Here is a 26448-nt window from a genome sequence, read left to right as displayed (position 1 = left end):
CACTCTTTATCAAAACGGTGAACAAAGGTTATTGAATACTTTCAAAGGTAGCTTTATGTTTCTATGACGGCATAGAAGTAATATTTTTTTATTGAGTCAACCTTGTCCCCAAGGTCCTAGGGAAATTCTAAATTGCGCAGTTTGAATTTCGCAAGGATTTAATTTATCTTTACCCATAAAACTGAGATATTAAATGTTGTAAATTTGTTCTCAAACGTCACGGGTACCATGTTAATTATTTCCTAACGATCAGTTTACGTTCAATGTTTTCATTCAGCTTTTGTCCACCCACAGTTAAAAGTGGGATTCCAGTATTTTTAATGGGCTCTTTTCAAGTATTCTTCCACTTAAAATTGCAATGTCAGCTATTTGCTTGTAATAACAAAAAGTTATTGTTAACAGGAGGGCGGGGGCATATTCTGCCCGCGGCGAATTTGAACCGGAATAACTTTTTTAAAATTTGAGCAAACGCCCTGAAACGTCAGGAGTTTTTCAGAAACTTATCTGGTAAAAATGTGACGTGGTCGGTTAGTGTTGATTGATTGACTTTAATGTTACCATAGCAAACATTTTTTGCGAAAAATGGCAGTTTTCTGAGGTATTAGAAAATCCCTTTTTAAAATGAAGAAAAACGACTTTTCTTACCTCAACTTCTATGCTTTTAGCTCACGTCAGTGTTCCTTTGTTGGTTTTGGTTATTTTTCGTTTAATTTCTGCGCTTTCCTGAAGTTTTGTGAAAATAAAGCTAAGATGGATCCAAGATGGCCGCCTTTCGGCAGTGATGACGTAATCACCATTTCATATGACGTCATCGCTTCGTGTTGTGGACCTCAAAGGTAAGATCTTTGGACGTACTACCTATCCTACAGGTCTCACTGTTAAAGCCTTAATACTTGCAAAATTATAGGGTTGAATTCCGGCTGTCGTGTACTCGAGATGGTTGTTAAAAACGGAGTTTGGTTTGTTCTTATTTAGAGAAATCACTTGACATTGTTTGCTTGCGATCGGTACGCCAAAAGCAGCTGCATGTTTGAACAAGGCGCTGTGAGAGCGTATACTTGGGCGTCGTTGTATTAGGAGTATCTGAGCATGCACGTTCAGTCTTTGATGACAGGTGAACGATAAAAGACTCGTTGAGAGTCAGGCATCACTTTGTATTTGCAATAAACGTGATGTAGTTTAAATTGAAAATGTCACCAAAGGATGAATAAACAAAATAAAACATTACTGTCTTACTAAACATGTCAGATTTCGTAACCATGAAGTGCATCTAAGATAATGATGAATTTTGGAGACAAAGGAGTAGTTGTGGTTCCAGTGGTAATTATGAATTTTGGCGACAGAGGAGTATTTGTGTGAATACCATTCCACCCTAATACCCTTATTTTCTGGACAGACGTTGCAGCTTTTTCACTGGTAACACGATCGCGTCGAAACACACACCTGTGAAATCTAACACGATTATTTTTGCTAAAAATAAATTCGCTTGAGGAAATCTCAATAAAATTACGTTTATTTTCACTGGAACACCATTTTCCTTTGGTAGACTAGGTACAGTAACCTTCGTAGTCGTCAAACACCAGGCGCGGATCCAGGATTTTGAAATGGGGGGTGAATTTTTGTAATAATGTAATTTTTTATAGAGCCAAAGCCTGGTTGAGGTGTTTGAGGTCTGTGCAGCGAAGAGGTCTCAAGGAGCTTAATAACGTTAACAACAAAGAAATTATTCTCAAAAAAGCAGATAAAGGCAGAACAACCGTCGTTATGAACGGAGAAAACAAAATCAATGACGGACAGAAACAATTGGATGATAGAAATAACTGTCAGCCACTAGACGAACCAATGGTTAGAGACACATCCCAGAGAGTTAAACACCTCATTAATGCCCTTCATCAAGCAGGGTGCATAGACGAAATGACGGTTAAATGGTTTAACCTAACACCAAATCCGCCTCGAAGCCCAGTGTTTTATACTCTCACAAAAATTCACAAACCGACATTAGTCGGAAGTCAAGACCTATCATATCTGGGTGTGATGGCCCAACAGAACGCCTATCATCATTCGTAGACAAACTACTTCAGCCAATAGCACAAATACAGGACTCGTTTCTAAAAGATACGACACATTTCATAAGGTTTATTGAAAGCACTAGGGTGCCTAGAAACGCTTTTCTAGTCTCAATGGATGTCACTAGGACTGAAAGAATCACTATAGTATGCAACGCATACGAGAACTTTCATGCCAATAACCCTCCTATAGCTACAAATTTCCTCAGAGAAATGCTCAGCCTTATACTGAAGGAGAACTCCTTCCAAACACACGGAACTGCCATGGGCACTAAAATGGCAGTAGCTTTTGCCAACATCTTTATGGCATCTATAGAAAAGGAGATCTTAAGGCAGAGCGTTCACAAACCACTAATGTGGAGAAGATTCATTGACGATGTATTTTACTTGTGGGATACAAACAAAGAAGAAATAGAAAATTCATTGAGCAAGCAAATTCGTACCACCCTACCATAAAGTTTACCGCTGAAGTCTCACAATAAGAAACAACATTCTTGGATACAACAGTCTATAAGGGACAGAGATTCGGGAAAGAATCGATTCTCGACGTGCGCACACATTACAAACCTACTAAAACATTTCAGTACACAAACTACAACAGCTGCCACCCAGCAGGCACTTCTGAGGACAAACGCTTCTAAAGAAGTGTTTGACGAAAACATTAAAAACTTTAAAACACGCCTGGTATCGAGAGCTTATCCTAGTAACCTGGTGGACAAAATCCTCTCCGAAGTTGACTTCGCTGAAAGGAAGAACGCTCTTACACAAAAACAGAAAGTGCACAAGAAAATTCTACCCTTCGTGACACAATTTCAACCATCACTGAAAAATATTCTAATGGACACTGAATGGCATTTAATACAAAACCAGCCGCTACTAAGAGAGTAGACTGCAAGCAGTCCCTTTCTGGATAGTCGAGAGGTCGCGCGAAATAGCCGAGCGCGAAAAAACTGGAGCAAACGAGCGGAGGGGAGCTTGGGGAGAGGCGTGAAAGTGGGGAAAGGAAAAGAAAGGGACTGCGCTCTTAGCTGTAACAGATGCGTTCAGGGTAACTCCGCCCACAATTCGTTAAACCCATTCAAAATCCAATTTACTGAATGACAGCTAATAAATAACAACTCAACATTGTTATTCAATCACCAGAATATAGAGGCGAAGAGGAAGAATCGCCGAGCTTGGGCATTGATCCAAGCTTCTCTGAAAAGCCAAAATCTCTAGAAGTTGTGGTGCATTTAAATTTTTTTTCGAGGCCCAGAGTAAAAAAAAATCGACGACACAAACGCCCGAAGTGTAATTAAGAACGTGGTACAGGACAACTGGAAAGCTGTTGTTAATATCATGTTTAAGCATCCTGCGGTGAATTCTGCCGACAAAGCTTGTTCCGCGGATGCGAAAATTACATTGTACTAGTTGACACCAATGTCTTTTCATAATTTTGGGATCTTGTCGAAGGCAACTGCTTTTAAACCAAAGTCATTTGACTGCAACTGGTCTTCGATAATACTGCGAAGCGGAACAACAACCACGATCGAAGCCGTGATGGCAAAGTTTTTCGCTATTTAATACAAAGCTTTGATATATAATGGATTTCCCAAAACCAGTGGGAAGAACGGCCATCACATCTTTTCCCGACAAGAGCGCTTCTACTGCTAGCTTCTGTCCCTCTTTGAGAACTAAGCCGCCGACTTGATCGCTTAAATTTACGAAGACATCGCTGCTACTCTCTTTCACGACTGAAACCATTTTCCTGGTGATCTGAAGTGTTGACATCAAACGTGTGAAGAAGTTAATTACACATCAAACTTGTTTGACAGCAGCTATTGTTTATGGACCAATCGGAATTTTCCGTTGCTGGAGCGACGGGAAATTCGAACGCGTTTGTTACAGTTAGCAGCGCAGTCCCTTTCTTTTCCTTCTCTCCCCCAGTCTCTTCTCGATTATTTCTCCTCGCTCCAGTCTCGCTGCGCTGTGAGCGCACCCTCTCGACTGACAAGAAAGGGACTGCTTGCAGTCTACTAAGAGAGATATACAAGGAACCTCCCTTTATCTATTATAGAAAAGGGAAATCGCTTAAAGACATGCTTATTAAAGCAAAATTATAAAGACTTTTATCAACACAATGGGCACACAGCGGGAGTCGTGTAGGTCTGTCAACCCCATTTCAACAGGCTCAAAATGAATAAATTGATTGGTAGAACCAGTCATCGCTAATGCACATTCTCCACCTCAATTAGAGAAATCAAATATTATTTCAATATTTGACGGATAAGGAAAAAAAAAAGGAAGGGGGCTCAAAAAAAGGGGGGTGAAAATTCACCCATTTCACCTCCCCTGGATCCGCCCCTGAACACAATCACGAAAGGATTTTGCTGATGATGCACGATCGCGAACATTGCACTTGTGGACACGATTATATTCAAAATTGACTATAAATTAACACAACAAATAAACAATCAGAAAATAACTGCATTTAACACAAGAGGCACGAAAGTGGAACAACTGCTTTCCATTTTGTTTTGTTGACAATCTGTCCATTTGTCCATTTGGTATCGTTGAATATCTCTTCCTTTTTCTTTGAGTTCGCGCACCGACCCTTTCCGAAAGCGCTCAACATCTTTTTAGCGTGGGTCTACCGCGAACGGCGTGTGTATTTGTATGTGGAATGAGCGTACTAGACGATATTTATCGTCACTTTAAAGGAAACCTCCACTCTTGAAATAAATTAACGTTAAATTATTGAAAATACAATGTAATTTCAAGTTTCGTTGGAAAACATGGAAATAATATTTCTGTGTCGGACAAAACAGAATTTGATTATCGTCTGTTTTTCATTTTAAATTTCCCGAGCGCCGCCATCTTGGATTTCATGACGTAAAACGGTTGCTCAATTGTTTCACACAAAAGAACTTCTGTTTACCGACAATAGCGGCAACTATATGACGTTATAAAATCCAAAATGTCGGCGCCCGAGAAATTTAAAATCCAAAACAGACGATAATCATATCTAATTTTTAGCACACTTGAATGTCATTTCTGCTATTTAAAGTAAAATTTAGAATTAAGGCACTGTTTCCGACAATTCACCGTCAATTTGTTGTCGCAGCCTGGAGGTTCCCTTTAACTCAGCCACGCCTTCTAAGCAAAACAGCGACGCAATATCGACTTGCTTGAGTCAAAAACTATCATTTAGTCACCAATGAGATGTCTTGATCGTTATCACTCCAGAAATCACGTGTCGATCGCATTTTGTCTCACAGATTCATTCGCTTTTTCAACTTACTTCAACGCTTGTGTTATGGGTATCCCTCGATGCGATATAACAAAGGTATTAAATTATTCCCCTTACGGTTTCAAGTCGTAAATCATTGTTTGCTAATGTTTTATCGACACATTGCCGTATTTAACATGTCGTCCAGCTAGACAACACTGTAGATTTTTAATTTCGTCCACTGGTACTAGTAACTTGGTTGAAACACACAACACCCTGAAGCTCCTGACGCACCACATTTCGCAACGACTGAAATCATCCTTTACTTTCCAGAAAATTATCACCGCCACTACACCAGTTTCTTACATATCAAAAATATTAGTTGCGAAGTTTATGAATATTACTACGTACCCATACTATTTAACAGAACGACAACTTAAACTTTGTCACGTTCGCGATCCCTCTACAGTTACAGGAACAGGTCTCGACTCGCCCAATACGTAGCGCACGCGCAGTAGACCCCTCTTTGCCATTTGAGACGGACGAAGAAATCCTATTTTACACCTTGGGCGGAGGGCTCCGCCCAAGTAAAAAGTTATCTTGTCAAATATTTGGTAGCCGATTTTTGACCAAAAGACATAAAATCAGAGTGTCCCTTTAATTTATTCATTCCCCCCCCCCTTAACCTCCCCACTCCCTCCCCCCTCCCTCAAAGAAACACTATTAAAAGCAGTCGGACAATGCAAGCCTCAACCCAAGCCTCTGGTTTATTCTTATTTAACGATTAAACCTCAAAAATCAAGATCACCCTGGTAAGCTAATTATCCATCGGCATCTGGGCCCAGTTGCTCGAAGCATGGCTAGCGCTAACCCAGGTTAAATACCATAACAACCTATAGGTTTTAATACCTCTTAACCAATGGTTAGCGCTAACCATGCTTCGAGCAACTCAGCCCTGATGGTCAAGCGGAATTTTCTAAAAGAAACCTTTTAAACAGTTCACAGCTAACATGCTAGTCAGCATCAGTTTTATCTAAAAGTCAAGTTCTTAGAGGACAGAGGCTGAATTAATATTTACGATAAGACCGTTCTCTTATCTTCGACGACCGCGAACCGAAGCCCTGGCAGTGCTTGATCGCACCACCTTGGAAGACCTGACAGAAGGTGACTTTCCTGACGATCTCCCTCTAGACCCAGTACTTTGGGACGCGTGCTTCTTTTTACCACCTGCACTGGACGAAGAATGGTCTCCTGCGCGTTTGTTTAGAACAGGTCGATAGCCATACTTCTTTGTAATACCACCTATGTAAGCCCCCTCTAGTGTTTTCTGTCTCTTTTCAGGAACCGTCTTAATCCTGAGCTCGGACTTCTTGTGCTGTTTAAATTTTCCAGCCACTCTTCTGTCAATAGCTTGCTGCGGTGTTGGAGTCTTGTGCTCATCCAGCCTTCGTTTTAGATCGTTTGATCGACCAACGTACAAGTATTTGGTCTCCCCGTTGCTCTTTTTCTGGCCGATGGCATAAATTCCTGGTTTCTCGGGTACGGAAGATGTATCGTATTTACGCCAGTGTTCTTTCGTTAGTTTGTTGCAAACTTGATTGCTCATATCGCTTGGGACCTGATCATGAGAAAAAGACAATTTGTTGAGATGTTACTTGACTAATCCTGTGTACAATTTGAAATTAAATCCGAAGTAAGGTGAACTCCGCGTGAATAGTCTTAACTATAGGCGGATCTTTGTTTACATGTTTAGCATATATTAGCATAAACAACAAAACAAGCTACAAATAAATGGTCTCCATAAATTGGACGAGTTTGGCAACCCCCTTCATGTCAAGATTTTACAAAGAATGTATGGCTATTGGTGGTAACTCTTCCGACTTATCCAGACATTCAGTTTGTAAATTTTGGGGTTTTTTATAGCTACTATTACTCAGCATATATTATAACATTAATAGTATGTGATATATTAATATTAACCCTGATTACTAAGAGTGGCATGCTTTTTTTAGTTTATTGTGTCCTTTTGCTCATAGCATACAATGCTTGGCATATGCTGATGAGGCCAAATGTAAACAATGGTGGCTTGTCTTTTGGCCCGAAGAACATTGATCTGTGTAAGTACGCAGCGGAAGTGAATCTATATTAATTTGGTAAAAAATAGTTTATACAATGGTTCCGCTGGTTCTGTACTCCATCAGTTCTTGGAATCGTCATGCGCTGACTAGAGACTAACCTTTTTTCTGAGAAAAAATGCTTATACCCGCTTTGAAAAATTTGAATTCTGGAACGCATGACATGTTTAAAACCTCTCAAAAACAAAAAAAAAGTGTTTGTAATGATGCTTATCAATAAATCATATGCATTGTTTGCCATCCTAAAAGTGTGTGACTGAGATGAAGAATAAGCGACAGTTGCATCACATAAGATGGCTTTCCTGTCTTCACGCATTTGATGGAGGAAAATGAATTGCACGTGACTGTCTGATCGCCAATTCTCAGGGCTTCTCAGTCTAGAACCGGTTTAACTTACTTGTCAAGTAACACTGACGTCAAATTTCCACAAACGGATAGATTGTGTTGTAAAAAAAAAATTTAGTTTGATTTGTTATGTTAAGGTTACTTTTCCAACTTAACTTGAAAAGGTTGATGAAAATCTTTATTTCAGAGATATGCATTCATATAAAAAAGGCCAAAGACTTAACAATTACAAGGACAATTTGTATAGCGCCAAAATGCAAAAGTTCTAAGGCGCCTTAAAAAAGTAAGAAAAATTCATTTCATAAACAAGGGTGTTTAAAAATGTGTACAAAAATTGTCTAAACATGTGAAAATTAACTAGGTATTAACTAAATGTTCGTTTATAAAGAAACGGTTTTAACTTAATTTTAAAGATATTGACTGAAGTCTTATCCTTATTTCAATAGGTAAAGAGTTCCATAAATTAGGAGCACAGACAGAAAACGTTCTGTCTCCATAACTCTTCAAATTAGAGAAGGGAGCAACTTCATTTTAACATTTTTGGAGAAGAAAATCGAAGGTTACGTTCAGGGGTGTAAACTGTGCGTATGTCTTGTATATAAACAGGTGCTAAGTTATGAAAAGCTTTATATTAGTAAACAATAAAATTTTAAAAACAATACGTTGATCAACTCGTAGCCAACGGAGATCTCTTAGTATCGGAGTGATGGGGTCGTATTTTCTCCCTTTCTCTATTAGGCGGGTCGGACAGTTTGAATCCGTTGAAGTTTAGTGTTTGAATTATGTTCTTCGGTAGCCTATATAATATCGAATTACAATTGTCTAGTCTACACGTGGCAAATGCATGCACAAGTGTTTTTATACTTTTATCAGTTAAAAATCTTTGAAGACGCGGTGCAATATTTAGAAGAATTTCAAAAAAAGGCGTCATTGTAGCAATATAATGAACATTCTCACAGGCCAACGACTAATGAAATAGGGCAATGAAAATAACGCCGAATAATTTGACAAGTTGCTGAGGAATTAACTCAAACTGCAGGATTTATGCATCGCGTGGCCATAAATTTTACATCGTTTAGAGGCAAATTTAGACGGTACGATTTTGTTGCATGCGAAATGACAACAACAAACCTACCATACAAACTCGAAAATGTCGTTAGATTTTTGAGACCTGTAACAGTCCTCTCACTTAGCTATGTCACGAACTTAACGTATCAATGCGTTTCGATCACACTGCAGTTTAGTGGATGCGCTACGTTTTTAAACTAACATAAGCTCTAATAGTTAAGTTTACAATTAATATAATTTTTCATCCAAACTCACTTTTATAACGAGAAATAATCACATTTGCAGTTAAACGTTGTAGTGAACGACTGGATACGGTATAAATGCGTCTTCGTATAAACAGGACAATTTCGTGGAATTTGTGCATTAATTTCTGTTGTAGAAACTGCCCAATGTTGCATGGCAAGAGGTGTATATAATTTTACTTCATATGACGCTAGCAATGTGTCGCATATGAAGCAATTGCAAGCGTACTGTCTAAATCGTTCGTTTAAGTTCGTGCAAATAAAACCGATAACTCGTCCCACACGGCACGTAAAATGTTTTAAGATTTGGAAACATGTTTTAAAATGACTGCAATCCTGTGGCAATCGTTGGCATTGGTAATGTTGAATGACGAGGGTTGTACACGAGTTCTGCATGACGCGAGTCAGTGTGCACTTCTATAGAAATCGAATACGACTCGTGATCAAAAACATTGCAACGTCTACGCCGGCCTTAACGAACCACAAATGATTTTGCTAATAAACGTACCCACCCTAAGCAGAAAGCCTCTGATGATAGGGACTACTCAACTGAAGTCTTCACCTCTTCCACGGAACTAAAATCAATAGGGATAGTTTTGTCCAGTAGGCCTTGTTCTCAGTGTGATTTGGTTATAAGGTACTGCAAAGCTACTAATATTTTAGGGCATATACTAATTTTCCTGACCTATCACAAAGTATCTTTTGTTAGTCTACTAAACGCTAATTGGACATCAACAAAGCGGTCTATTTCCATTGTACTGAAATGACCAATGCCATAGCCCGTGCATGCAGCGTGCACGTGACACTGGTTTTGATTGACACCACTGGACCGAGACGGAATTTTAGACGCTCCTGTTTGGTCGCATTTGTTGAGCTCTAGAAATAAATAGATTGAAAATTCCCTATTTTCTCGTTTCGTCTTCGACAGCCTAGTAGCAGTACAGATGTTTAACTGAGGAAGTCTAAAGCTTGTCTTTAACGAGCATGCAATGAGACACAGACCATGTGCTATGTTAGTATCTACATATCTAAAACCGGTTAATTGACTTCCTCTGAGGTCAAAGCTAAAAGCAAGCTGTCACCGAAAAGCAGTTGTCACTGGATTTGTAACCATGAGACCATTTCTTGAAAGTGCCGATGCTTTTCCGGGCCCGATAACTATGTTTTTAAATCGATTACTGTTACAGAATTTTCAGTTCAAACTCGTCAATATGTAAAGGTATGAAATTATAAGATGCAGCTTTCAAAATCAATGATAGTGGATCTCTCGATGACTGCATGAACGTGTGATAACAAGAGCGGATAATGTTGGTTATAAGTCAAAAGTGTAAACACTTCATAAAATTTGCCCCAATGATTAACTAAGGCGCCGTAAGAGACGCATTATCAGGCCAGTAGCCAGACCAAAATGTTAATCAGAGTAGTAGAAAAATAAACATAAAACTAACAATAATCAAAGATTAGGAGGTGCGTTCGATGACCTCGATCCCAGGCTATCTCTCCTTTGTGACGTCATCCGCAATTGCAAAAATTCTGCGGGGGTACGTACCAGATACGCGTCCCAAGATCCACCCATTCATTCCAACAATCAATGCTGTCCCATACAATCTCGACTCCAATCCGTATTAGGGGTGCGTTTTTCCTACGTCGAACGCAGTAAAAATTTACACAATAGTAAGTGCAAAAAGCTAACAGCAAGAACAACGTTAAAGTTTAAGGGCTCATCACATTCGCTACGCAGATAGAATTTGACAGTTCACACTCAATTCAATGAGTAGCTCAAAACTGAATTTCTCACAAATTATCAGTAAAACAAGCACGATGGCTGAAATCTCTATGTGTTTCAAATCATCTGCCGAAAAGACTTAGCTTATTTCAAGTAAATTCCAGGTGAAATTGGAAAGTTTTGTACCGTTGAAAAATTTGATCAAACTGGAACTTCAAAAGGAAAGCTCAAGGTTAGTGTGCAGATATTTGACAAGACGTTTGCCTCCCTTTCTTGTCCAAGTAACCCAGATCCTTGTACATCTTAGAACAAATCTGTTACACTGGGACTAAATTAAATTACTTCACGTAATGACGCAAGAGTTATGGATTAGATAACTTTATTTAAACACGGTAAATTCGTAAAACAGAATAAAACTGACAAAATCTATCCTAAACATACTATAGATAAAAATTTCATCTAAGATTAAAACCTACCTGGAAAAAAACTACTTTACACGAATGCCGTGTTTGTAAGAATACAATCTAGTCACTAATAGAGGTGTAGAGTTGTCTCGGATGACCTTTACTAAGGAAGCAATGACCGAAAGACTCAAAGATCTTCTATAAGACAGATTGGAAAATCTTAGCACTCTTACAAATAAATGTTTCCGAGTTAATATCTAAACTACGAAATCTGTAGCATATACAGCAGAATCTGATCAACTTGAAAGCTGTTTCACTTACTCATTGTTTCCTGTTAGTTGCAGTAATTAACCTTCCAAACCTCTGTCAAGCCAAGTAAAAGAAGCGCCCCTCCTGAAAGCTTTTTTTCTTTCGTTATTTTCAGCCTCATCAGCTACTATCTCTTGGAGGTGTTAAGCAATCTACCAATGCTAAAATAGTTTGAAGTTTTTTATGTATTTTGTTTTAATTTGCATTGTTTTGAAAATGTTGAAAAGGCGAGAAGCGGGGATTAGAAAAATTTTAGAGAAAGAGAGCAACATTATGATCTACAAACTATTGAAAGTGTAAACAGATGGACATCCGGTCACTGTCTTATCAAAATGAAGCACTCATGCGCAATTACAACCTTAACTGGGTTTGTGTTCTAGGATTCGTATTCATCAAGATTGCACGCTTATCATTTGACAGTAGTGAAAAAAACAAACAGTTTCAATTGCAAAGGATGAGGAATTTCAGGTCTGGAATTCTGATCGAAAATTGTGAACTACAATCGATTCTAAATTTTCCCCTCATACCCAGGTTTGCGTCGAAACGTCATTAAATTCTGGCACACAAATTGTTCATATTATATGTTTCCAGTTTCCTATCAAGCCGAAGACAGCAATCGGAAGCCATTGAAATTGTACTGATGTTGTTAAAGCGCCATTTCTTTCACTAGTTGTCACAGTGTTTTGGAAAAGTCCTTAACTCTCACCCTAACTTCGCATGTTTTGGTTGACTTGGTGGTAAAAACTTAAGGATATGCTGCCATAGACGATATCTATCACCAAATAAAACCGATTTTCAAACAAAACGCCATTTCCATAATGACAATTATCACTAAGGCTGTAATGACTACCAAAATTAGCTTGCTAAAGCTTTCCATCCATCTCAGTTATGATATTAAGCTACTCATGATCAGTCACATCTGTTTCCGCCTTTCTTGTTAAAAGGCGGGCGATACCCAAGCTTTTGCTCTATGCATTCGAGGTACGCGCCCTCTACACATTTGTGATCGTGGTCCTCCACCCATTTTATTCGAAGGTTCGTTCCGCCGTTTGCAGCAAATTGCTGTTTCACAAACTTATCAATGTCCAGTTGCCCGGATTTATGCTGGCGCAGCCTCCTTTGTATGTGCTTTGAGTGGCCCACGTAAAGAACTGTCCCGTCCTTATCGCCTATGGCATAAATGCCTTCAGCTTCTGGAACTTCATCAAGATCATAGGCATAAGATCTCCATACTTTATCGAGTAGACGCTGGCAAATGTTAGAAGTCATCTGAGAAAATAAAAAAACACTATTATGGGTTGAAAGTGCATTAGACCGCAGGAACTGTTTCATTTCCTGCATATTACTGTATCAGTTATTAACGATAGAGAACATTTGTGAGATCACAGTCACACATCTCCTGTATCCTATTTAATTCCTCCCTGAACGCATGATGTCTTGGCAAACGGTATCAAACCTCTATTCAGCGGCTCCTTTATTAATTTAAGCCTCCTCTAGAATCCAACTTTATACATGCGTCAGAACTGACTAGAGTAATTAGAATCCGCTCCAAATTTAATGTCAAGAACTAAATCAGTGGGGAAAGTCAAAGTTGGATGAGTTTGAAAAACGACTTAAACCTGGTAATGAGTGCACCGCCGGTGGCCCTTTATATTCGAGAAAATACGGTATCTTACTAACTATCAAGGATGGAACATTTTACTAAGAAACCGTGCAATTGATCAAATTTGTTTTAGATACCAAGACAAGGGAATTCCATTCCCCACAGTATTCTCAAATCACCCCAAATGCCCTAAGAGTCGAGTGAGACAATCTGTTAGGGACTACTGATGCGTGATCGTTTCTAGGAAATATATTTTTAGAATCACGGTTTCCGAGAAATCAGTCTTTGTGGAAAATAGTCAATAAACCTCATAAAAATATCGTTGAACTGAAAGTGTTTAAATATCCTTGGCATTGTCAAGCCATATTTCGCGCTTTAATTATTCAAAAGTTAATCTATATCGTGATAGAATAGGCAGAATCGGGCTAGTTTGCGAGACAGGCAAGATACAACGGTAAAATCTCGGGTATGAGCTCCAGGAGGAAGGAGAAAATTGGACAGACCAAAGAAAACAAGTGAGGCGATCGGGGAAGAAAGAAAAGGTCTTGCAAGAAATCTTGGTTCAAAAAAGGCGAGTTACAGCATAAGACAATTAGACAAGAGAGAGTGGAGGGTTAATGTAACGAAATAAGAGAAATTAGGTCCCTCACAGCTCGATTAAGCTCATAAACAATGTAGGTCAAAATGCATGGCTAGCTAAGACCTGACTTAAAACATTCTCAAGCCAAACTTTGAAGTTTGTTAGCTCACTTCCTCAACAACTGACATTCACTGGCATTACACAATACAATATAACAGTTTTTAGCTCTTCCACATGTGATTTCAAGAACTTATTTACGGAATTAAGAAATTATTGTCCGTCTATCTACCCAAGAAACGGTTTGGTACAGACGTGCGCAAGAAATAGACAATAAAAACTTGTGATAAGAAGTTTGTAAAGTTACCTTGTCTCCCAGTTGAATTCAAAGTTACGATCGATTAAAGACGGCTCTTGAATGTTTCTCCAGCGAATCTTAGAAGGGAAAAGAAAGAAATAATGTAGTGCCATTAATGAATAATTCCACGTGGTTTAGTTAAGGCGCGTTGAGGAAATAAACGAGTCAGAGCCAAAACAAGTTTCAGCAATGTATAGCATTCTTGTCTTTTAACGTATAACAGTTTATGCCAGTGCAAATGCTGAGCAATGGTGGAGACTACTAACCACATAATTCCATGTTTTATACTTTGGACATGCTCGGAGACCGATTAGAGAAAGTCTGAAACGAGCATTTTAGTGAGGTACGTGTCGCTTGAGCCGGTTTAGCCCATTCAAATGTCACCCGTATTTGCGCCACATCCAGTACGCCTTTAATTTTTGGGAGAGGATAAAACCTGTTTTAAGATATGACAAAACAAAACTAGTACTGCGGAAAACGCGACAGCAGTTCTTAAATTTAAGGAAAGCCATCCGATGTATAAAAATGTTTACCTCTTAAAGGATCTACTGGACAATCCGAACAAATCAATTAAATACATAAAGATATCTCTAGAAAAGGCCTAATTAGACAACATGGAATTCCAAAATGACACAATTTTGGTTGCTCACCATTTACCATTTGGTTTGACTCGGGTGTTTCTACGACCTCGTGTCTCTGCGCTCGCATGAATTTCGCGCTCGTTTATCGTTCATTCACGGCGATAAATACCCATCAGGAAGATTCCGATGATGGGATGTACTCAGCAGTTATCACATCGGTGCTAAGAAATGCGGCATGAAACAACAAAGAAGATAACTTACCTCTTTTGATGTAGTAGGATAAAATCGACAGTTTCGATTCTTCACCCCTCAGCTCCGTGTCGGTAGAAACAGCATGGCGATTAAGTTAACCAGTCATAGTTTCCACGACGTCATTTCTTTCGTTTTCTTGGACCAATCACAAAAAACTCATTATTTACCTTCCAAACCTGATTGGACATCAGGAAAGAGGTAGTTTCCCTTTCGCTAAAAATACCATGAAATATTAGATGACAAAATAAAGAACATTTAGGTAAATAATGATGCAATTTCCGTTGCTACTAAAATCACCATTGGTTCGATCCAGGTGGTGTGTTACAGGATTTGACCAATAGCAGACCGTCATCAAAGTCTGCATGACACAGAGCGTGAAAATTCACCAATTTAATTGTAATTATTTGTTTTAAGATGACTTCAAGCTCATTTTCAGGCAAAATTGTAGAGAGACGTGCCTTCCTTCCCATGGCTTTACCCAATATTTTTTTATTGAGCGGTATGAAACGAATTCTCCAGGTAAGAGTTCAGGAATATTACAATAAACTTGTCTTCCTCTTATGTAAGACCTGACCGATGTAAACGGTCGAACAAAGCTGTTGCACCGAATCTAAATAAAGTTACTATATGGGCTTACCCAAGAAATTATATGTTGTCTTGAATGACCTTTATTTTGGAAGAAATGACTCAAAGATCATGTTCTGCGTAGTATACGAGATTAGAATCTCTTAGCGTTCTCACACCCGATAAGGACCATTTCGGAAGCCGCACGATGTCGGACTTAGCCGTTAAGGTCATTCCCCTTATATAAAATCCAACATGAGATTTTGTTCATATTTCGTTAAGTTATTTATCTGAATATGTTTGCTCCAAAATTGAAATAAAAAGAGGGGGTCACCATGCTCGTTCTTTAGAATCGAATCATTGAAATACGGTAATTTAAGCAATTTTGAACAAAAGGGACTATAATAGAGCATTTGCCAAAAACGGGAATTATTTTCTGAAGAGAATAGTTTTAAATTGTCTTAAACGCTTCAAGTTATTTGTAAACAACCTTGACTTTGGCATGACCTTTAATAAATTACAAATTTTGTACTGTTTATCAATACTGTTTGAGCCGTTTATTTTATAAAATAACAGTTTCAGAGAAAAGCTAGACTTAAAGATTAATCATGTAATTAAAACCAACCTGTGAATACGGAAACTGCCCACTGTGTTGCCTGCTTGGTTTTTTGGCTTGTGCATTTTCGACGATCGAGTCAAGTTCTTCGGTTTCCACTGACATCGGCAAATCTTCTCTTTTTGCTCGACCTTTCTTCTTCTGTCTTAGTATTTATACTCTCCTTTTTAGAAATTAGCTCCAAATTTTTATTGTGCGGCAAAAGCACATTAAAGCTTAACAATAATGTCGAAGTTCGGAAAGTTTATCGAGAAATCTTCAGCGGGGGTTTACTGGTACAATAGTACTTAGGTTTGGCAACTCTATTGACCAATCAGAACGCGCGTAGTATGTTAGTTATTTTATAACACAAAATAAATTACTTTTTTAGCCGTTTCTGCTCTTTTTGCCAGCGGACAACAGGAACTATGTCCCATATTTGTTTTGATTGCATTTTTTCAAAATCTCTTTGGAACGAGGTTATGGGTAAAATTCTAAAGAAGCTTAGTAACACTGCAGGTGCCTCTCTCTTTCTTATCAGGTTATTATTATAGGAGTTCTAAAAGAGGAGATAGATCTGTTCAATTATATAATAATTTTAGGGAAATCAGATTTGTGGTCATGTAGAAATAGAAAGAGTTGGCCGATTTTTAGCCATTTCAAAGCAATTCTTTCAATTAAACATGAAACTGAAAAATATGTTCATGGAAAATCCAGTAGTATGAATTTCTTCTCGAGAAAATGGGAAATGTTTGAAGAAAAGAATTTAAGTAACTAGGCACAATGCAATGCTAAGAGTAGCAATTCCTTCAATGTTTAGGCAATTATGGTGTTTTCATTTAAATAGTTGAAACTCTTAATTTAATTAATGTAATTAATGTTAATAATGACAATAATAATGAATCTATGATTTATGTAATAGGTAGATAAAAAACAACAAGTCCGCGAAAGCGTTGTCTGTATTAAATAGACTCATCCCTTTATAAATTTACTACGTTTGGTGGACGCACTTTGTAAATCATACACGACCCCTAGATCCACTCCAGATTTCCCGGTTTAACTTATGTGCTTGCAGAGATTCCACAGAACGTCCCGTCACCAGTCGGCCACGACGTCTCTTTGGACCATCCATCGAAAAAAATGTCGATTTCGGCTGCTAAAGAAACTTTCAACCTCACAAAAATCGAATTTATATTTACAAGAGGAAACAAAGATTATAAAAAGTGGAGAACAAAGAGCGGATGATCAAAATTCGGGCGCGATTTCATCAGATTATTTCACCACAAGCTCACATCGAATCAGTAGTGTCGACCCGTACAATTTATTCTTGAGCCGGTCTGCTCGCGCATGCGCTTAACCGTAAACATCGTTCGGTGTTGTTTTCTCGTACATAGTGTGGTTCTTAATAAACTTCAGTTCCTCTGTGCCATAAAAGAATCGTGTTTTCTGTTTGTTGGGGCTGAGTTGGGGAATTTCCTGTCAAAGGGGAATAAAGTCCTTGGTGTTCTTGAATGAAGGCCTTTTTTGCAACGTCGGCTAAAGATATTAATCATTTTAGTTTGATGGGGAAAACAGCAAATTTGCCTCAGACATAAAAAAGAAAGGTCTTAAAAGAACTGATGGATAGGTGATCGAGCTAGACCCGTCTTAATAAGTTGCTCCATTTCCGTTCAAGTGGGGCATATTCCCCTAGATAAACGGAATTGCTCCCTAATAAATCGACTTGAAACACGGTAGTTTACACGAGCGATTTAATATAATTTTATATCAAGTCGATGGAAAGGAATAGCACCTGTGCACAAGTAGTATGCTTTTTACCGCTTTGGGCACACTTTTGAAAATATCACTGAATTCATACCTTTTTGGCCGCCATCTTGGATTTTGAATTCAAGCCTAAACTCAAAAACCTAAAAACCTAAATCCTCGTTTTTGAAAAACCTAAATTTTTATCCTCGGTTTTCAAAAACCTAAATTTTCCTCGGTTTTCAAAAACCGGTTTAAACCGGTTTCGAAAAATTATCTAATCTAATTATATGAATCAAAAATTTGAATTTAATGACAAGACATATTTTATTCATCCAATATTTCAAAACTATGCAGCATCTGCTGATGGTTATATTATCAATCGAAAAAGATTAGAACCTAGAAAAGGATACTTATCTGAGAATGGTTATTATATATTTTCTGCGGGGCAATACAATACATGCCCAGCACATCGGTTCGTCTATGAAGCTGTCAATCAAACAATAATTCCACCTGGAATGCAAGTTAATCACATTAATTCCAATCGACAAGACAATTCCATTGAAAATCTTTCTTAGGTAACACCTTCAGAAAATATGAAACACATGCACAAAGCCAGAAAAGCCTTTTTTAACAGCTCATACTCTGAAGAAGAATTGCAAACAGTCAATAGATTAATGGAATTTCCACCAATGGAAGACAATGATTGTGAGTTTACAAGAACGGAAAACAAGATTATCAATAAGATGTTTTACAGAATGTGCCATGACATGGATGATACTAATTTTCCACTTTACAATGATTAATGATGTTGAATACAAGGCTAATTTAATCAACATTTTGATTAAGGTATGATTGATGCTTTTTGGAGATTAATTTTGGCAACATTTCCAAAACCAAAGGTGCTTAAAGACAAAACACGTTATTTTAAAAAAAGAGAAAAAAAGTGGAAAATAAAAATTTGAAGAAATGTATGAGATTCAAAATTGACCTTAGATTTCATGAATATTAAATGGAATTTTAGGCCAAGATGCCACAAACAAGAAAACACGATAAAAGGAGCCGATCTGGTACTCCGTCCACGCAAAATCCAGATATGGTTGAATCTGTTGGTGTTCAATCATTTAAGCAAAAACCAATCGCAAAGACTATCAATATTAATGATAAAATATTTTATATACATCCAGTATACACTAATTATGCATCATCTGATGATGGACAATTATTAAACATGAAAACTAAAAGATTGTTAATGGGGACAAAAATGAAAGATGGTTCAAGAAGAATTGTTTTGAATCAATCACCATTACCTAAAAAAAATATTGCATTTCATAGATTTGTATTTGAATGTTTTAACGGTGAATTACCAAATGATGTTGTTATCGTTCATATTAATGGGATAAAAGATGATAATAGAATTGATAATTTACAAATGGAATCTTCTATGAAGGTTGTTAAGGAATTAGCAAAAAATGTTAATTCAAGGATTGATTATGATTCTGAACTTTCAGAAAAAGAAAAGATTGCAATTGATAAGCATATGAAAAAATGATGAAAAAAATGAAACGAAAAAATATTGATCCTTCATTTTTGATTATGAGTGATCTTAACAAATAATTTGATTTAGCTATGAGTGTTCCAATTTTTGATATATATTTTTTGTTTTAACGATCTGTGTATACTCAATGAGTGTAGATAGACCGTATGGTCAGACAAAGAAAAACAAGTAATAGGAGTAAGATTGGTGCTCCGTCCACGCAAATTCCAATCATGGTTGATCCGTTGGGTGGTCAATCATTACGCCAAACCCCAAACTCGCAAAATTTAAACGCACTATCTGAAAATAATATATCATATACATATATGAATAAATCTAATTTATCTCAATTGACGAAAAATCAGTTAATTGAATTATTACTTGCTAAACAAAAACCGGTTCCAATGCCGAGAACCAAAAAAGTGAAACCAATACCCTATCCACGAAAATCAGTCAAACAAATGGTACAGAACTATGAGAATACAATCATCAAACCACCACAACAATTTGCTGATAAACCAAAAGTTGCACCCAGATTGAAAAAAAACAACATCTGCGATTCAATTAATCCCAAGAAATACAATAATTCCTCCTCCAAAGCAATTTATGGATAAACCAATAGTTCCACCAAGGACTAAGAAAATTGCTCCGATTCCAACACAAAGAACTCAAATCACAGAAGTTGCAAGAGCATTCAAGGGATATACAAAATCTTATGAAGTTGGAATTAAAAATGAAACAGATCCTTTGATTCAAATGAGTTCAACCAGATTAGCTATTGCTCATTTTATGAAACAATTATTAACTCAAATGAAAGGAATTAAATTTATTGAAACTTTGACAATTTATTTTGAACAACAAAAAGGAAACCAAACTGTCTCCAGAATTGGATATTTTAATAGTAAACCAAAAACAATAACTAATGCCAATGATTTTCAAGAATCTTTGGATGTTAATGTTGAACAAATTATGAATGATATTCACAAATGGATTAGTGAAGGTTCAGCTTGGATAATTAAATCAATCAATGGACATTACATCAATATTATCAAATATGAGTCTCTTACTGGAAGTTCTTACATTAAACTTCCAACTGAGCTACAACATAACAAACATGGATTAATCAATTTACAAAATAGAGACAATGAATGCTTTCGTTGGTGTCACATTAGACATTTGAATCCACGAAATGACAATCCACAAAGAATAAAAAAAACTGACAAATCATTTGTCAAACAATTGAATTATGATGGCATTGAATTCCCAGTTTCCATCAAACAATACAACAAAATTGAAACCCAAAACAGTATTAACATCAATGTATTTGGTTATGAAAAAAAGCAGCCTTATCCAATTTATGTTTCCAAAGAAAAGTTTGATGATGTATTGAATTTGCTACTGATCTCAGAAGATGAAAACAAACATTACTGTCTTATCAAAGATTTTAACCGATTCATGTTTAGTAAAAATAAAACCCAACATAAGAAACATTTCTGTATGCATTGTTTGCAGTGTTTCTCAAAAGAAGAAATATTATCAAAACACAAAGAAATATGCATTGAAATCAATGGAAAACAAGCTATTAAAATGCCCAAAGTTGGATCAAAAATTGGTTTCAAAAACTTCAAAAAACAAATGCAAGCTCCATTTGTGATATATGCTGATTTTGAAGCAATCACTGAGCCAATTCATGGTTGTCAACCATCTTATCAAAACTCATTTACTGAAGCTTATCAAAAACATACTGATTGTGGTTATGGATACAAAGTTGTTTGCTGTTATGACGACAAATATACCAAACCAATACAATATTATCGAGGAGAAAAAGCTGTTTACAAATTTATGGAATCCATGTTGAATGAAGTCAAATACTGCCGAACAATTATCAAAAACAAATTCAATAAACCATTGAGAATGACTCAGGAGAATGAAAATGACTTCCAAAAAGCAACTTCTTGCCATATCTGTGGAAAGCAATACAATAAATCAGATTTACGAGTAAGAGATCATTGCCATGTTACTGGAAAATTCCGTGGTTCAGCTCATAATTTATGTAATTTGAATTTTCAATTAACAGATAAAATCCCAGTTATTTTCCATAATTTGAAAGGATATGATAGCCATTTCATCATGCAAGAAATTGGAGAAATCATTGAGAATAATACTTTTGAGGATAAAAAAGGAGAAACCAGAAAGCATAAAATCAACGTAATTCCCCATAATATGGAGAAATATATGGCATTCATGTTGGGCAATAATTTGGCATTCATTGATAGTCTCCAATTTATGAACCAAAGTTTGGCCAATCTTGCTAAAAATTTACCAGAAGAAGCTTTCAAATACACAAAACAAGTGTTCAAAGATGATAAATTTAGATTAATGAAGCAAAAAGGTGTTTATCCATATGATTTCATGGACAGCCTTGAGAAATTCAATGAAACACAATTACCAAGTCAAAACGATTTTTACAGTCAAATGAATAATCAACATATTACTGATGAAGAATACAATCATGCACAAAATGTTTGGAATACATTTCATTTGAAAACAATGGGAGAATACCATGATTTGTATCTCCAATCTGATGTATTATTGTTGGCTGATGTATTTGAAAATTTCAGGAAAACTTGTCTGGAATATTACAGATTGGATCCTTGTCATTATTTCACATCACCAGGATTGAGTTGGGATGCAATGTTGAAAATGACTGAAGTCAATTTGGAACTTATTACGGATATTGATATGTATCAATTCGTTGAAAAAGGAATGAGAGGCGGAATCAGTTACATTGCCAATAGATACGGTAAAGCAAACAATAAATATATGCAAAATTGGAATCCCAATGAAGAAAGCAAATATCTCATGTATTTGGATGCAAATAATCTCTATGGTTGAGCTATGAGTCAATATCTTCCAACTGGAAATTTCAAATGGTTGAATGAGAAACAAATAAACCAAATCAATTAGTCAAATATCGATGCAGAAAACAAGAAAGGATATCTTTTGGAAGTTGATTTGGAATATCCTCATGAATTGCATGATTTACACAATGATTATCCATGTGGTGCTGAACAGATTAAAGTGACACAAAATATGCTGTCAGATTATTGCCAGAAAATTGCCCAAAAATTCGGAATCAAAAGTGGACAAGTAAGCAAATTGATTCCAACATTGTCCAACAAAACAAAATACGTTTTACATTACAGAAACTTGCAATTATATCGTGAATTGGGGTTGAAATTAACCAAAATCCATAGAGTATTGTCCTTCAATCAAAGTCCATGGCTCAAAAAATGTATTGACTTCAATACTCATCAAAGAACTCAAGCCAAATATGCATTCGAGAAGGACTTTTTCAAATTAATGAATAACAGTGTCTTTGGGAAAACAATGGAGAATATCAGGAAAAGAGAAGATATCAGATTAGTAACAACACCAAAACAATTGGCCAAATTGGCTTCAAAACCAACATTCATTGGCAGTAAAATATTCAATCCAAATCTGGTTGCAGTCCACAAAATCAAAGAATCACTGACTGTCAATAGGCCGGCATATGTTGGGATGTGTATTCTGGATTTAAGCAAGACTCTCATGTATGACTTCCATTACAATCATGTTAAAAGACAATATGGAAACAAAGCCAAATTACTGTTCACTGATACTGATAGTTTGACATACGAAATTGAAGCCGAAGATGTGTATCAAGATTTTTGGGAAAAGAAAGAAATGTTTGATAATTCAGATTATCCATCAAATCATTAATTCTTTGATGCCACAAACAAAAAAGTCATTGGCAAGTTCAAAGATGAAGCTGCTGGAATTCCCATCACTGAATTTGTTGGATTGAGATCCAAAATGTACTCATACATCAAAGACAACAATAATGGTGGCAAAACAGCCAAAGGAATCAAAAAGAATGTCATCAAAAAAGAAATTCAACATTCTGATTACAAAGATGTTCTTTTCAATGAGAAACAATTGCATCATCAAATGAAAACAATCAGAAGCAATCACCATCAATTGGGAAGCTTTATCATCAACAAAACATCCTTATCATGTTTTGATGATAAACGATATTTACATCCGAATGGTCTTGATTCATATGCTTATGGACATTTTCGTTTGTAAACAAAATTTGTGACAAAAAACTTGTGCCTCAAACTTTGTGTAAAAACTTGGTTTTCGATTTTCATTTTTCATATATTTTCGACTATTTTTTCATCAATTTTCGAATGTTTTGTTGGGTGTATGCCCCATAAAACAAATAACAAGAATGGTACGATGGGTGCCAGACACATGCCAATCCCCATCAAAGATGATTCCATGCAGGTGGATTCATCTGTCTGTCAATCCCTGCATTGCTATGATTATTGCTTCTTTTGTGACTATCACAAAGAATCATCCAATGATGATGAACCAAATATGCTAAAATGTTGTGAAAATCAAAACATTCGAAATATCTCTGGTCAATTGACTTGCATTCATTGTGGACAAGTGATTGGTGAGGATTTCAAATCAGAATACATCAATTTTCATGCCAATTTGTTTAAAATATACAAGAAAACAGTGTATAATAGAAAATACCATTTGTCGCATACATTAGATCAAATTATTTTGAAAAACAAAGTCGAAATCAGTTGTTCAACCAATTTCAAAATTCATAAAATATTCGTTGAAATAAACAAAATACTGCCACAAATCAATGGCAAACGAAAGAGAATAATCAGTTTGAAATATCTTTTGCATAGAATATTGCAATTGATGAAAATTGATTCTTCCCAAATTGAGTTGACAAAATCCAAAAAAACTATGAAGTTGTATAATGTTTATTGGGATAAAATTATGAATATTATTGGACCTGAAATAATACGTATAATCAATCATACATAAGTGAGTATCTGATATTTTTTATCATATTTGTCACCCCATTTATCGACAATCGGTGAATTATCCAAAATGAAATCATCATTTTGAGTAAGCTTGTTTGTCAAATCATCTCTATCAAAATGACCATTTCTCATCATTTCTTTTATTTCATTCAATAGATGACCATAAGTTTGAAAAGCATATTGACATTGATACAACCTTATTTCAATATTTTTATGCTTCATATAAGCTTGAATTACGACAGAAACTGATGATATTGCCAATAATGAAGCTCCACTGGTTGCAATTGATGATGCAGTACCACCAGTTGCAAACACAATGGATGAAATATTCCCAGCGAATTCCCATTTTTTTAATCTTTTGTATGCACTTTTGTACATTCTCATCTTTTTGTGATATGACATGTAATCAGCTTTCAATTCATCAATTCCTTCTTTTGATAATCGATTTGAAATATGATTGAAATCAATTATTAATCTCTTCTTTTGTTTTGAATTGTTTTGCATATATTATATGGTTATCTTATTTTTGATGCAATAATAGAGACCAGTTATTTGACCCAAAAACATGCATTTTTTCATCCAAGGATATGTTTTTTTCTCATTAATGGTGTACATGTATCCTTTGTCATGATGATATTTGTTGTAAAATTGGCCATAAGCATCATGTAATATTCCATGTGATCTGATATATGGTTGCCAACCAAATAATCGATGGAGAATAGCTGTCAAACATCCATTTCCTGGTCCAATTAATCCGATTCCATCATGAATTAACTCTTTGTAAACTTCATCAGGTAAACCTGTGTTGTAATGTTTTTCATGCAAATATGTGAATATTACGATACTTTTTATCTTGCATTCCTGTCTGGGCAATATTGGAAGACTCAATTTACGGTGAAAATCTATCATCGATGTTCGAATGTATTCTTGCAATTCTGACAATTCTTTCATTATACAATTTGATTACAATATTTTTATTCATCATTATTGTCAGGTAATTGTATCCTAATATATTCAACAAAATACTTCATTGTCCAATCAGATGGATGATTGTTGAAGTAGCAATAATAGTTTTCAAATGACACATCAAAGAAGAATTCCAATTGATCAAATGATGATGACACCAAATCGGATTTGGAATGATGATATCTGTCATTTCTCCTGATATATGTGTTTATCACAATAATCTCTTGCAATGTATTGATTCTTTTAATGTCATCTTTACTCAATAATTTTATCCATGTGTAATTTGTTTTTGGTATTGTACCACTTTTTCTTCCTATTCTCATTGCAACTTGATTGTTCAAATATTCATCGACACTTGACACTAACTCATTTTTGAAATTAGTTAACCAAGTATTTATGCTTTTATCAACTGCTGCCATTATTGCATCCATTGGGTCATCTTCAGATGGTTTTGATGCATCTTGTTTCAATTTATTTGCAAAGAGTGTGATTGCTGTGTCTATTTTTTCATCCACTTTTGCCATTATTGTTTTCTTTATTGATGAATCCAACAACCCTTTGACATCATCATCCAATTGCATCATTGATTGCTGTATTTTGGTGTTTATCAATGGTTTGATGATGTCTTCATTGCTGTTTATTAATTGTTGGAGTGAAATTACATGATTTGAATTGACTCCATCTTTGATAACCAAATGTCTGTCTTCTGTATCCAAATGACCATCATTATTGATATGAATAGATTCTCTGTATTTGAATCCATCTGGTAAATTTTCATAAGTGACTGTAAATTCAATTTTATTTCCATTTTCATCAAGAATATGGTTTCCATTTTCGTCTTCAATGTATGGCATTATATTAATAATTTAGATAACTAAAGTTGACAAATGAATTTCAAACGATCCTTCAACTCGACCGATTTGAGGATTTATTGGGTCTGTTTGTTTGTGAAACATCATTCCAGCTACACTTTTTACTTTCAAGTTCAATGATATAACATTTCGTCCAACTTTAACATCCAAAGCATGATAATTACTTGCCCCTGTATTTGTTTGAACAAGTAATCTGGTTCCATTCATTCCTTTTGTTGCATAAACTATTATTTTTTTGATAATTAAAAAATTATTTGGTTGTATTTTCAAAATATTTGAACCCAAATAAAAAATTTCATTTCTTAGGTTTCCATAAAATATTGAAATTGTATTTATTGATTTGAAATATTTATTGAAATAATTAGAATGTAATACTTTTAATTCAAAAGTTCCAGTCACAGCAGTTCC

At 35.9% G+C, this 26448-nt stretch overlaps 3 protein-coding genes across 10 annotated transcripts in view; all 3 read right to left on the bottom strand.

Annotated features, from left to right (window-relative positions):
* LOC146461110 (calcium-dependent protein kinase C-like) overlaps positions 1-4402 on the bottom strand; it is a 53122-nt gene extending 48720 nt beyond the window's left edge. The window contains exon 1 of the mRNA XM_085087390.1: positions 4393-4402. The gene's annotated coding sequence lies outside the window, so the exon portion shown is untranslated. The remainder of the gene's footprint in view (positions 1-4392) is intronic.
* Positions 4403-6015: 1613 nt separating this feature from the next.
* LOC146461109 (uncharacterized) lies at positions 6016-9713 on the bottom strand. Of its 2 annotated transcripts, none has more exons than XM_085087295.1 (2): positions 9577-9713; positions 6016-6892 (listed from the first exon to the last, which is right to left on the bottom strand). In XM_085087295.1, the coding sequence occupies exon 2, from the start codon at positions 6878-6880 to the stop codon at positions 6368-6370; it is 513 nt and encodes a 170-aa protein (XP_084943421.1). In that variant the 5' UTR covers positions 6881-6892; positions 9577-9713; the 3' UTR covers positions 6016-6367. The 2 variants fall into 2 exon arrangements, with proteins under 2 accessions (XP_084943421.1, XP_084943422.1); XM_085087296.1 differs by having other exon boundaries at positions 9573-9702.
* Positions 9714-11152: 1439 nt separating this feature from the next.
* The window catches only part of LOC146461108 (uncharacterized), a 37366-nt gene continuing 22070 nt past the window's right edge, over positions 11153-26448 (bottom strand). For 2 of the 7 annotated variants that reach the window (XM_085087377.1, XM_085087375.1), the window contains one exon: positions 11153-12772. In XM_085087377.1, the coding sequence (XP_084943503.1) occupies positions 12413-12772 (360 nt within the window). In that variant the 3' untranslated portion in view covers positions 11153-12412. Of the gene's footprint in view, positions 12773-14050; positions 14119-14307; positions 14810-14883; positions 15842-26448 lie in introns of those variants that run through there. The other 5 variants (XM_085087372.1, XM_085087376.1, XM_085087374.1 and 2 more) reach the window with 5 other exon arrangements.

Source organism: Pavona decussata, unplaced genomic scaffold, assembly GCF_977016875.1.
Source record: "Pavona decussata unplaced genomic scaffold, jaPavDecu1.1 SCAFFOLD_202, whole genome shotgun sequence".
Classification (NCBI taxonomy): domain Eukaryota; kingdom Metazoa; phylum Cnidaria; class Anthozoa; order Scleractinia; family Agariciidae; genus Pavona; species Pavona decussata.
This window is presented reverse-complemented; position numbering and strand designations above follow the sequence as displayed.

Bases quoted from the DNA above. Each gene is read 5' to 3' on its own strand.
- LOC146461109 (XM_085087295.1), bottom strand. From the start codon at position 6,880: ATGAGCAATCAAGTTTGCAACAAACTAACGAAAGAACACTGGCGTAAA.